General features: G+C 39.0%; 1 protein-coding gene across 6 annotated transcripts in view; it reads left to right on the top strand.

Annotated features, from left to right (window-relative positions):
* ZNF407 (zinc finger protein 407) overlaps positions 1-14473 on the top strand; it is a 344657-nt gene that overhangs the window by 235310 nt on the left and 94874 nt on the right. For all 6 annotated transcript variants that reach the window (XM_021385823.1, XM_021385825.1, XM_021385824.1 and 3 more), the window contains one exon: positions 11493-11671. In XM_021385823.1, the coding sequence (XP_021241498.1) occupies positions 11493-11671 (179 nt within the window). The remainder of the gene's footprint in view (positions 1-11492; positions 11672-14473) is intronic.

Here is a 14473-nt window from a genome sequence, read left to right as displayed (position 1 = left end):
GCTCTGTTCCATTGAAGTATCCCTTCGTAAAGTGTGCAGCACATTGAACTTGATGTGTTGCTGTACTTTGAAAACCTGCCTATGTGAAATCTACAATTTCTTAGTGATCTGTAGGGCATCCTTACAGGCAGATGTACTCTCAAAGGAACAAAGAGTAAGTTTTGCTGCTCCCTACTCTCAAAACAGATTTTCCTTGGGTGAATGATGACTGTGAAGTAAGCTGAAAGTACAGAGCCAAATGCTGCATTTACTTATTTTTGTGCAGACAATGGCATTATGAGGACATAATGTGAAGAGAGTGATGTTTCTCCGATATATACTTTCAAGGCAGATCTCAGATCAGCTAATCAATCATATCTCCAGAGAAAGAACCAGATTTGACTTTCAGAACCTAAGATGGTTTTGCAGTATTGACAGCCAGGAAGGATATATTTTAATTTGCAGACTGAACAAATTTCCATGACATCATGGAAACACAGTAAATGTCTGACCTCACAATGACATTTTTCAGACTTAAACTGTACTTCTTGTAGACTTTGAGCCCAGAGAAAGCCTTAAGCTCAGTCAGTCTGACCTTCTACATAAAATAAACTGCATGGGTTTTTTTCCACTTTGCTCTGTACTGAGCCTCCTGTGTTTGACTAAATTTTGTCTTTTAGAAAGATACTCAGGTTTGATTTGAAAAGATCAAAAGTTGGAGAAGCCATTCCCCTTATTTGAAGGACTAATTGCTGTAATTGCTGAAGAAACTGTGCTTTATTTCTCATTTATTTTTAACTATAAATCATAGATATTATTTTTGGTTTTGCCACAGATTTTCTCAAAGTTAAAGTATCCCTTAATCATGCATTTATTCTCTGTTACTCATTTCCCAAGATCAAATGTAATAAGGAAAGCAGAGAGTTTTTCAGTTTCGGTGGATTCCTTTCCCTTCCCCTCCCCAGCCACCCCCCTTAATTTATATTTCCATTTATAACCACTTTGTAGCTTTTTGTGTCCTTTCTAAACTGTAGGCAGTAATATGGGAAATAGAGACACTGTAATTAGTTTCTTCTTTTTCATGCAAAGAGTACTGCATCCTTACATTTGCCTGCTACTTTCTTGTTTATGCTTCTAAAGATTACGTGGAACCTTTGTTCTTACAGCATCACGCTGGAAGCTCACATTAAACTGCTGTTTCGCTAATCCCTACGTTATTTTCAACATCCATGTTTTTCACTGTGTTCTTGCATTCTATGAGTTATTTGTATGCTCTGTGCAAAGGTGTGAAACCTGATGCGTGGCTGTATGTATACGCATTTCAGTTGAACAGACCTAGCTTCAGAAACCATTCTACTCACTCTCTATGACTTGTGTCATTGTTAATAATGAGGCGTTTTTAATATACTTTTGACGTGCATAACAAAAGTGAATCTTTCAGACGATTAATGCTTATTCCAAAGATAAATTGGAACATTTGAAATGAGGAAGAAAATGACCATCTCTTTTTACATGGGAGGGTTCAGGCTGGGATTCAGGGCAAGAAGAGGAAATATATTAGCATTAAAAAAACCTACTTTGAACAGAGATCGTACAGACCACAGTGCCCTGGATGTGAATCTAGGCTGCAAAGCAACAGGGTTTGCCCTCTAGGGAGCCGTGTTGTCACTAAAATGGCTGAAGGAACTGACACAAAGGCCATTTGGAAGAAGTGCCATCTGCATCTGAGATTGACAGGCAGCCTTTAGGGTCTTCTGCTATCCTTTCTGATTCCAGCAGCATTAGGAGTCCAGATTCATCTCATGCCTCTAGACTCCACACCCTTTCTTAGGCTCCTTCTGTACTTTTATATTTGAGAAAATACTTTATAGGTTCCCAAGGATATACAAACAGACTTTACAGAATTGTTCAGTTACTTTATGTGGTCATTAAAGGAATTACAGTAGGGAAAAAAAATTGATGTTGAAAGGGAAAGTGTGTCTTCAATTAAATTCATTCTACCTTTTTGAAAAAATGGATGTTTCCGTGGCCTCATTTCAGCAAGATATTTGATCATGTTCATAAATTTAAGCTTGTGAGTCATCCTTTTCAAGTCACTGGGGCTGCTTGTGCTTAAGCTGCTCAAGTGCCTAACTACCTTGCTAAATCAGGGCCTATGATGCTTAAAGCCCGGTCTCTGTCCTTATGCCACTGCAGAAATGCCATTTCTCAGACCAACTTCTATTTTATGCCATCTGCTCCAACAAGAGCAGAAAGGGGGAGGGAGGAAGCCCATGAACAATGGAGTGATTATTCTCCATTACTGTGAAATAGATGAACTCCACCTGCTATTGCTGCCACTTAAACCTTGGCTGACACGGTGCAGCAGCGTGCTGTATGCAGCAGGCCTCTGCTTCCTCACACTGCAGGCAGGCCTTGCCGGGAGGCCTGGGAGCCCAGCCATGGCAGGGCCGCCTCTGCATGTGGGGAGGCTGAAGCCTGGAGTCTTCTTAAATGTTAGGGAGAGGTTTCAGCAAGAGGCTTTGAAAATATACTTTCTTTTCTTTTCCTCGTAGTCAGGGGAAAGAGACCTTGTGGCCCTTTCTCAAGGACTGCTCAGGCAGACCCTCTGAAGCTTAGCAACCCAGCTCTCCGCTGCATCTCTGCCCCTTGCAGGGGGACCACAGCATGAGTCAAGAGCTGAGGCACATCCCCTGCCTCTGCTTCTCTTCCACCTGTTCCTCCTCCCACTTCTAGTGGTAGACATAACTTCTAGCTTTCTGTCTAATTGATTCCTATTAATCTCTTCCTGAAGAAGGCAGAGGTAATAGGAACATTTAGGGCAGGAAGCCATTATTTCCTTGCAATCATAGATTTTTTTTCCAAACTAAAACTTTATGTTGTGAAGTGTTGTGAAATAAGTATTTCTTTGTTCGGAAAAATACTCTGGCTGAAAATTCATGCATCGATCTCGTCACCAGCACTGTTTTCGGTTGTTCACAGTGCAGGGTTGTAACCTGCCTTACAGATTCCTAGCAGGTAAGCTAAACTAGATTGCTTCACTTATTTCCCCTCAGAATCTCCAATTGCCCTGAATTTGCCTTTTAAAGAGTGTGTTTTGGCAATTGTGACCGACTTTTTTAGCACCTCTATTTGTAATGAACAATTCCTTGAAACTGGGATGTTTGCTCATTGTAAATAAAATGGTAGATCTGTAGCCAGGTTACGTTTTGGGCATTCTGGTCTGCTGAATGGAGCTGTAGCACAAGCAGTAATTATCAGTCTTCCATCATATTCAGTGCTGACGCACAAGTTTTCCTGCTTCCCTACAGGGCTCTGCTACTTTTTAGCAGCCAGCACTGGACATCTGTCACACATACTGTATGTCATAACAAATAGATCATTATAGAAAAAAATGCAAAGCTATAAATGTAGAAAAGCAGAAAGTGTTACGATTATTATCCCTGAGTGTTTCTATAATACTGTCAGAATAAATCCCAAATACATTTTTATTATTTTCTTTGTGAATCTGGCTGTGTCATAAAATCTCATTAAAACATGTAAATGTAGTGTACTCTTTTTTATGGGCTACTTCATATTTTCTGAGTGACAATGCATGCAATGCATGGCAAGACATGTAAAGCACAGCGATGCAAGCGGCCATCAGATTGTTAAGCATGCATTTTGTGGCACGATGGATGTGTATTTTCGTCAGCTTAGCTTGATATGGTTGAAAAGCATCAGCTGTAGACAAATATTCACTGCAGAAACAGCTATATTGGTACAAGATGTTGCTGTCCTCAGCTGTTTCTTGCCACTGTCCACAAGAGGTGGATAGCACAAAGAAGTGTCTACCAGCAGGTACATAGGCAGAAATGGGCTTGTGTTAGGTACATTGTAGCTGACCTCCCAAGTTCCCCTGGAGCTGAATGCTGCTAATTCTGGCAGTGATGCCGTAAGTCACTTGATAATTGAAGTTGGTCGCACAGCCTGCCTGTTTTTTGATTCTTTCTTCTTCAAAACTTAAAGTACAAGACTGGATTTTTGCTTGTAAAGGAGAAGACATGAGGAAAAGGCAATCCAGGTATATGCTAGTAATAAAAAGACTGAGAAAATGTATGAAAATGTACCGCATTTCTCATTTAGATATGCACGTTGATGTTATATATGTGTGCTAATGTATAATTTCAATTACAGTTCTGTTATGATGATGATGTTAATACATTTCAAAATGTATTTTTGTCCATGACAAATTTTTGTCTTTTACTATTTGTTGGGCAATAGTATATTTACCTCTAGCACTCCTGTCAAGAAGGTATTGCCCATTACATCATTTACCATCACTTTATCAAATGCCAGTTTTCATACATTTAATGTGAATAAGAAATAAAAACAGGCAAGAAAGGCGGTGTTTTCGGACGCAGCAATGCTGCAGGAAACTCAAAGGTCCCCACATAATGAACAGGAGCTCTTGGCATGCTGAGGAGTACCCAGGAGCTGCCAGAATCCAGGCTTGGCTGAGAATCCTGAGAAAGGGGAAGTTCTAGCATCTGTGTGTGCAGCATGGGTGCAAAATGCACTCCAGTATACAAATTTTAAAGGAATGTTTACAATTGAAAAGGATTTAGGAAATGTTTGGTAATTTCCCAAAGTGAAATGGAAAGAACTCTGCCTCTGTAGCTCAACTGAACTTCCAACAGGAGTTTGGATAGCAGAGAGCTCTTCAGTTGAGCAGGAAGTGTCAGACATGTCGCAGCATCTGTTAGCTGGATGCCATAGTGTAAAAAATATGTTGAGTTGTGACGGTGATTAAATGTGGTGTGATTTGCCTACGATTACAGTGGATTCCCCTTTGCTTTCTTTTGGATTTCAGTGTGTCTCGGAAAATAATGTTTTAGCACCAAACAGGGTGAGGGTTTAAGCAAGAGTCACTGGGCAAACTTTCTATGAATTGTGGTATCCATGAGGTCAAGCTAAATGTTCCTTATGACCTTGTGTTTGGAAAAATCTGCGATTCTGCTTTTCTAGTTAAAATCAAAACTGCAGTAACTAAAGTCAGTTATCCAAATTAGCTGGCATGTTCTGTAAACAAGACACCTGCGATTTTTTTTTTTAATAACCCCAGTTATTAACCAAAGAGAGATCTTTGATGACAAGTACTGTTTTCCTGGGAAGTTTGTGTTCATCATAGCTGCTTGGATTTATGAAAGAAAGTATGCAGTGACTTTGCTATATTTCAGTCAAAACAGTGCCGTCTGTGTGCTTCTCATACATTGCATAGCAGGGTATAAACAGTCCAGAAGACCTTCAGAGTGCTCTCTGTACCAGAGTGAACTTTATTCATACTGACTAGCAGGAAAAAATAGAAGTCTTTTCACTCAGTTGGCTGTATCACTGTGTTTGTTTTCATGTTGTAAATAGTGACATCCATGGAGCTGCCAGAAGGTCTTTGGATTATATGCATGTCTCTGCAGCATGAGGATGTTTGTACCTGGTGTCCTGGAGAAATCTTTTTGAAAAAGGTTTACTTCATGCAAATACGATCCCTGGAAGGTGCTAAAATTTTTAAAACATAGTGGGCTAGATAATTAACATATTGCCTTGTTTGTACCTCCGAAACCTTCTGTTTTTACGTCTTGCAGTAAGCACCTTTCTGAAAACATCAGATACTGTATAATGAAAAAGTGTCCTAATTTCAGTTTCCTATTAGTAAAACATCATAATAAAAATGGGTTGTTTCCTGCTACATTTCATGTTGAATATTCATGCTGTTGAATGCAATGCTAATATATTATTATGTACAGAACCCTTAGAAAATATAGAAGTGTTCATATTCTTAAATGCTGCTGTTTGCGTGGGCTGCTTAAGCCAGAATGGTGGCTGGGAAGGGGCTGAGTGCGGTCACTTCCTGCCAGCTACTAGACAGGCTGAGCCACCCTGCATGGGGAAGGGATGCCTGAGGCTGGCCTTTTACCACTCATGTTCTCTCTGGCTGGCTAGAAGCCCTGGAGGGTGGGGGTGACAGAAGAGATGATGGGGAATAGTGACTGGTGCTAACTCAGAGACTTTCAGGTGGACCGTTTGCACCCAGCACAAACTTGTTCCAAGGCTCATCATTCCTTGCATGGTTACTTGCCACTTACTTTGAACTCTTGCCTGTGCCTCCTGCAAAGTACACATCTGTGCTCTGTTATTCTGGAACTCCTAATGGTATTGCTGTTTTTGATGGGAAGGACCTAGTTTTGCTGAGGAATCCAGTCAGTGGCTTGCTAGTGCAATTGAGAAAATGGCTGAGTAGAGGCATTGTGATATACTTCTAGGGATCAGAGGAACAACTTTGTTTTCTTACAGTCTAGTAGTGATAGGGCAATTGGGAATGATTTAGAACTAAAAGAGGAGGTTTAGATGAGATATTAGGAGGAAATATTTTGCTCAGAGGGTGGTGAGGCGCTGGCACAGCTGCCCATAGAAGCTGTGGGTGCCCCATGCCTGGAGGCGCTCAAGGTCAGGTTGGATGGGGCCCTGGGCAGCCTGAGCTGGTGGGGGGCAGCCCTGCTCACGGCCTGGGTGGGGCTGGGTGGGCTTTGAGGTCCCTTCCGACCCAAGCCATTCTGTGATTCTATGATTAGGGTGGAAGGCAGGTAGGAGAACTTCTGCCCTGTGTACCAGCAGCATGTTTTTTTCCCCATTTTACTGTAGATACTCCAGTTATTGCTCCTAGCACAATACCCTATTTTGGTAACAGAACTGATAAATAAGAGTGACAATGGAAGGAGGAGGACAATGTAAATAAATGCAGAAACTTCTCATGCTGACAAAATTTTGCGACAATTCATGCTTCTCCTAACCTTCCACTTTTCTTTGTACTCTTCCACCAAGTAGGTCAATGCTTCTAAGAAGCAGGTGAGGGCACTGTGGGTTATGGTATGCAGCATTTGACTTGCTTGCCCCCCTGTGCATGGTGACTGTGCTTGCGCAGTTGAAAAATAATTTCTCCTCATCCTTGGTATAGCCAACTTTGCTTTAGGCTCTGTTGCAGATAAGCTTTGAGCCTCATTGTGGTAGGATGCCACCAGAGATGTCCATTAGAGGTTGACTTTTACTTGCTGTTACAATACCTAGACAGCTTTTTTTGCTGTGGTGTGCTGTTCCTGTCTTGCTGGATATCAGTATTCAGAGATTTGGTTACAAGGTGGCAATGACATCAGAAGTAACTTAAATCTCCTGGCTCAGAGGATGATGATCAGTGGCACAAGGGTCAGTACTGGGTCCTGTCCCGTTCAACGTCTTCATTACCTGGACAGAACTTACCCTCAGCAAGTTTACTGGTGCCTCAAAACAGGAAGGAGTGGCCACTACACCACAGGACTGTGCTGCCGTCCAGAGGGACCTCAGTAGGCTGGAGAGATGGACAGGAACCTCCTGAAGTTCAGCAAGGAAAAGTGAAAAGTCCTGCACCTGAGTACGAACAACCTCAAGCACCGGGACACATTGGGGCTACCCAGCTGGGAAGCAGCTCTGCAGAAATAGACCTGGGAGTCCTGGTGGACACCAAGCTGACATGAGCCAGAAATGTGCCCTTGCTGCAAAGAAAGCTAACAGTATTTGCGCTGCATTCAAAGTAGTATTGTAGGTAGGTCACGAGAGGTGATTTTTGCCATCTACTCAGCATTGGCGAGGCTACACCTGGAATGGTGTATCCCATTCTGGGCTTTTCAGTACAAGAGAGACATGGACTTCCTGGAGAGTGTCCAGAGTCACTAAAACAATGAAGGCACTAGAGCATCACACACCTGAGTTAAAGCTCGGAGAGCTGGTTCAACCTAGAAGAGGCTCAAAAGGAATCTTATAAATGTGTATAAATAAGTGACAGGAAGTTATAAAGAAGATAAAATCCAGTGCTTTTTAGTGGTGCCTACTGCCAGGACAAGAGACAGTAGGCTCAAACTGGAACACAAGAGGTTCCCCACTGAAAACCAGGAAGCGCTTATTTACTGTGCAGATGACAGAGCACTGGCACAGTTTTCCCAGAAAGATTGTGGAGTATCCTGCTTGGAGACCTTTAAAAGCCACCTGACCATGGGCCTTGGCAAAGGCCTCTAGGTGGCTCTACTTGTGCAGAGGGACTGGATAAGATGACCTCCCTCCTCTTGGAAGGGACAAGAAGTCCCTTTCAATCAACCATTGTATTATTCTGTAGTAACAGAATTTTACAATGGACAAGTTATTACCAGCTATTGATGCTCCAATTCTTAATTTGTCAGGAGCAGCAAAAGGAAGACAAATAACTGGCTGGTAGGAATGGGATTCTGATGACAACATGAATGTGCAGTTAGAACAGTGATGTGAATGCATCACTGTATGATGAACGTTCGACAGAAAAAAAAACCTTTATCTTCAGCCAGTGAGAGGTTTTCTGTTACTCTTAAGCAACAGCTGGATTCCTCAGGAGAAGTTTGCTATCTGTCTCCCTTACTTCCTAGCTCTATCTTACAGGAATGCAGGAGCTCTCCTGGCCATGTGCAGAGGAAATTACACCTACACCCTTCCCAATATATCAGTCTTTGATGAAGGAGGTCGAAGAGGTTTGTTGTCCTTATGGGAAGTATGGGCTGAGCTCCTCACATTTCCAATTCTTCTGCAATGTCTCATGTCTTTTTTCACTATGTGTAGCAGTGGACACTGAAGAATATATTGAGAGGTCTTCCACTTCCCTGTAATAGAATTGTCATGCAGTTTGCATTGTCTCGTAAACCTTTCTTCATTTCTGATAAGAAATGCGAGGAACACTAGAAAAAAGAAATTTCAGTTCTGCTTCTCTGCATCAGCATTACATACAAACCCACAGACTATAGCTTCAAACTAATTAAGTCTCTCTAATGAGTGCCCTTCCTGTTATTTCAGAGTGTGGAAAAATTGCCAGAAATACATACATTTGATTTTCAAAATGCAAAATGGATCATAAGGACAAAATCATACTTACATTAAGAAATAATGATAATAGTTTAACTAAAAAGCTCTGGTTTAGCCTTACTGGAACAGAGGCTTATTATTTTCAAAAGCTGTTTTTATTTGTTTGCTGCTGTAATACAGAGCGGAGCTCAAAAACAGAAAGACTTTATTCAAACAATTTCTTTTGTGCTAGGCTCTACATTGCCAAATTTCAGAACAAAGGGAATCTTTATCTCAAAGTTTGTAGACTCCTGGAAGCTAATTTTATAGCACAAAGCCTGTCAAATGTTTAACTATCATCACTGTTGCACTAGTATAATATTTTAGTTAGATGTTTATCACGGCATTGCTTTAATGAAAATACAGCGCTGTTTAAAATCACAGACCTCTGTGCTTGGTCGTATGAGATGCATGGAATTATGGTGTGGGTTTTTTTGTCAGACGTACAGTAACACATTTGTACAGTACTCGAGAAGACTCCTAACAAAACAGATGAAGCACACTGAATAATTAAAAAAACCCACAACATTGTATATGCAGTACACTTTTGTCATGTCATATTTAAGGATATTATTTGGCTTCAAAAGTGCTTGGATTTGCCAGTTGTTACCTTCCTGGTTTACTTTACAATTTCAATTGCTGCGTTGCAACCTAATATGAGAGGCCATTTGAAATGCCTTGTGATCTCATATTTCTCATTTTGATTAAGCCTTTCTGGGGTCGTCACATGGAAAAATAGTTTTTTTTTTAAATTTTGATTTCCTATGATGAATGTATCAGTATGTGGGCATGTTTAGGCACAGAATTGTACTGATGGCTAAATAAATGAGACTTTAGGCTTGCTTCATTGGAGTGGTTGGAGCAAATTCTCAAATCAAAGGAGACAGGACTGGCCTTTTATGACTTGAACAGGCTGGGTTTTCTTCACAACTCTTACACAGGTTTCCACAGATCCTTTATATATTCCACAGAAATATTTCAAAGCAAAAAGTTTTATCTCTCTCCTGAACATACTATGAGAGCTGAACTAAAAGGACACAGATATTTTATTTCAGATTTGTATGCTCTGCTTTAATCCATTGCCCTTTAAAGTATAACCCATGATAGAAGGTTACCAGATTGTCTCCTGCTTTCATTGCAGTGTACACTATCCATTTTTTTTATAAAATACATGTTTCACTTTAACAACATTTATGAACACTGTAATTTTTTTCAGGACTGAATTCTGAAAGATGCTGAGGACCAATATTTCCCGTATTTTTCAGTGAACATAAGTGTCTTCCCTGACATTCTTAGGAGTCTGATCATTATACTAGTATATAGCAGATGGAGATGACAGAGGGTGAGCTTTGGCAGCACCGTAAGGCAGATATCATCTTTACTATGACCATCTCCAATGGAGAGACAAGCACTCCAACAGAACTTCAAGCTGCTACTTCCAGTTTATTATGGGGGTCTTTTTTTTAGGTGCTCGTTACTGTGATATTTGTAACAGTGACAAGTAAACAATCAGTTGCTCAAAATACTACCATTGTCTGAGTGTTTATGAACACTTGGTTGTCTGTTCTTTTTACAGTTAAGCTAAATTAATGTTCTTAGTTTAACATTAATAGTATATAGTGCTACGAAATTCTAAAGAAATGGTTGTATGTAGACCATTATTTTGATTCAAGAATAATCATTTGTTATTTCTGCTAGAAATAAATGAAATAGCAGTATACTGTATGTGTATTTTATCGCAGATTTTGAGTAAGTAGGAAATCCTAATACAAAATAATTTTTGATTAAGACTGCAACATTTCAAAGACTGAAAATTAAAAACTACTGTCACATCATGGATCTCTTTCTGTATAAAAAATAATTGTATGGTCTTTTTCTATGCACTTTTTCTCAGAAGTATGACTGGAGACATTTCCTTGAAGTGCTTCAAACTAATTGTATATATATTCTGACTTTTTTATATGACAACTTTCCTGATTGCACAAAAGCTGTATTTCAGGTGTAAATCAGAATCTAAAACATGTAAACAGCTCACTTCTCTTTTTACAGGAGAAGTTAATAAGGTGAGGTAAGAGTTTGTTGAATATCCTTAAGAAAATCATTTGCGGAAATTTCTGTAGAGTCTAAGAACTGTGTAGGACAGGTTTACCTGAATACTGTTGGGTATGCTGTAGGTATCCATGCATTTCAGTAGAAGGACCTAGAGCTCAGAATAGTTACGCAAAGATCAGTTTTGCTAAGTTAAAGAATTTTGCTTAACTTCTCTCCATCACTGACTACCATCTAGAAAATTAAGAACAGTGAGAGTTTTGCAAATGTGGGAACTGTTCATTTTTAAATGCTTCTGATTTAAATGCATTGTTCAGTTAACCTAAAAAAGCTTTGGGAGCTTTCATGCAAAGAACAACTTCTATACAGAACTTAAGAGAATGCAAGAATTGGGCAGATAATGAAAAACGAGCAATGACTACGCATTTTCTGTTATAACGCTAGATTTTATTTTCAGCAAGAGCTTGAATGATTAGTAGGGAATAAACTGTTACATAACTTTTTTTTTTTTTTTTTTTTTTTTTGCTTTTTAGATCTAACTGTGCTGAAAACATCCGTAAACACATTTTGCATACAGGAAAGCATGAAGGAGTGAAAATGTATAACTGTCCGAAATGTGACTATGGAACCAATATCCCCGTAGAGTTTCGCAACCACTTGAAAGAACTACACCCAGATATTGAAAATCCTGATCTGGCGTACTTACATGCTGGTAAGGTCATTCTTCCCTTTGCTTATAAACTCGTCACTTTTCTAGGTGAGCATGCTTAAATGATCGCAATAAGAAAGCTAGCTGTTTTGTTGCTGTCATTTGTTCTGAAGAAGAACATGATTTTAAAATGGCTTTAGTCCTCTTCAAGTTTTCACGAGGGGTGAAGGTCATGCATCAAGCACTGAAACCCATTCATGTTTCATAAGCAACGTTTACGATCCAATTCGTGAATATCAGAACTGTGCTATTAAGATGCCACATTCTGAAATTTAGTTGAAGTTTTTTAGAGAAATATATATTTTTTTTACATATGTAGTAAATCCCTCAAGAAGAGAAAACCAAAATCCTTTAGGAATACAATGGCAAAGGAATTCACTACTTCAAAATCTCCTACGTTTCATTGCAACAAAACAGTGTTTAGCATCAGAATATGGAACAGCAGGGATGTAACAATAACTTCCATGTATGTTTTGAGGCTTTACACTGGAGAGCGTACACGAGAAAATCACTGGTGGAATGCAAAAATAATATTGCTTTAGAAACAGAAATTAAAAGAAAAAGTTTGGGATGTTTTCTACTTAGGAACAATGTATTTATTTATTTATATATTGTGGAGATTTTAAAGTTCAGAATAGAAGAGCAACAAAATCAATTTTTCGAGCATAATAATAGGAGAAAACAAAGAATTTAGTAGGAAGAGGCTAGGAACAATAGCAAACTTAAGACTGCGGCTTGAATGAAATTTGATCTTAATTCAGGAGAGGCAGATAAGTTAGACATCACTGGGAGGATAGATAAGTCAGAGGAGAGGAAAAAGGAAACAGATGGTGAGAAGAAAGAGTTTGAAATTCCCAAACTCTTCCCAAACAGAGGAGGAAGAAGCTATGTGTGCCAAATCGTCCTTAAGATGCAAATTAATCTGTCCTGCTATTAGTCTGCTATTAAGTCCTGCTATTAGTACTGTTCTGTCAGATTTGAATCTTCCTCTTTAAGGAATTATCTCATAATTTTTGAGTCACATACATGTGATAAAGATGACCCAGAGAGCTTTCATTCAGCACTATGCAGTATGTACACTGAAGTCATTTTAAAACCTTTCCATCTTCTCAGAATGTCTGCTTACTTTCCTGACTAGAGGCAGTGTATAATTTGTACCATATATTTCTATTTGCCAAGTATCCCACTTCATTTTGGAACCAATAGTCAGGTCATGTCAGCATATGGTGGATAATATCTGGATGTGCAAAAAAATGCCAGTTGGCAGAATACCAATTTTAAAATAGGTCAGAAAACTGATAACAATTTGCCATAGTTCTGACTAACATGAATGAATATTGAACTCAGATTAAATCCAGACACTATTGGATTCTTACTACAATAATCCCACTTAAGATAATATAACAGTTAAAATGTTTTCAGTGGACAAATATACGTTACTCATATGTGAAAGAGGTGACACTGTTAGAGCTACTAATATTTTTCTAAAATTTCAAAATCTCTGTAAGTTTTTACATTGCTTGTTCAAAACTCCATATATAACCAAATTAATTGCTCATTGCAGCATAATGTGGTTAAAACTATTGAACTTGCTTGTCTTGGCAACATAAGAAAACTGTCATAAATGTGTTGCATCTTAACAATATCTATTTTTTATATATTAATTTTTATACTGGAAAAATCCCCTTACACTTTATAGGGTTCTGTACAAACATATTAATACTAGCAAGAACTGGCTGTCACCTCATTATTGCTCTGCTAGCCTAGAAGTGGTGGAAAACAAAAACGTTGAAATATTATTCACATAATCCCATTGCTGAAATGGTAGTACTGTATTTTTCTTTTGGGAAGAAACACTTAGATGATACTTCTGCATTTACATCAGACTTAAATTAAAAGGTTTTTCATTTCTTCTGTTCAATCAGTTTCTGATTGCTGGACGTCTGTGAGTTAAAGATTCTAGAGAAGAGAGGAATGAAAGGATAACTCCCATGCCCTGGCTAACATTCCTTATCAAAATATGATTTGTTTTGTGTCTAGCTGATGGTTACTGATTTTTTATTGGTTATTGCTGATACCCCCAGAGAATCCACAACGCAACACAGAATATTTTAGGATGATGGTTGTATGGAAGTGTCATACAAGATCAATTTTTTACCTGAACATATTTGTCTTTCTTTTGTGCTATAATAATACTGCTTTTTGATGGGAAAGCTTAGCTTCTTCAAGCAGAATAGAAATAGAGTAGGCTTCATCAGTGGCTAAGAGATGGACAGCAACTCCAGCCACTTCCCAGGACCAATAGAAACTGCTTCACCACAACCTGCCAAGAGTGGAGCTGAGGGATGCCTTCAGCATGTGGCTGGGAGTTAAAATCAAGTTTCTTTCTCATCTGTGAAACTGAGATCAGCAATTGGATTTATAATTCAAAGTTCATGCGCTCTGTAGTAATACTAATTTCTGTTCAGCTTTCTTTGACACTTAATAATACATTGTTGTATAAGGTCAGTGGCAAGAAGGATTTTGAAGAAGCTGCATTTGGAAGGCTGTGGAATGGAGAACAAATTAGCTGTTACATGAGTAGGGAGGATACTGTAATTGATACGTGACAACCCTTGCTGTTTTGCATCTTTGAAATCCTTTGTGCTGTGAGGAACTGATATACGGAAATGCCATAAAAACAGGTCTGCAATGTTTCTTTCCCCTTATTGCTGTAGGCTCTATCAAATAGGGAGGTGTTTAGCTGTACAGCTATATTCCCATATTCCCCTTTAAACATTAAGAATCACCATTTTAAAACAGTAA

Source organism: Numida meleagris, chromosome 2 (genome assembly GCF_002078875.1).
Source record: "Numida meleagris isolate 19003 breed g44 Domestic line chromosome 2, NumMel1.0, whole genome shotgun sequence".
NCBI lineage: Eukaryota > Metazoa > Chordata > Aves > Galliformes > Numididae > Numida > Numida meleagris.
The sequence above is the reverse complement of the archived record's forward strand: the minus strand, read 5'-3'. Positions and strand labels throughout refer to the sequence as shown.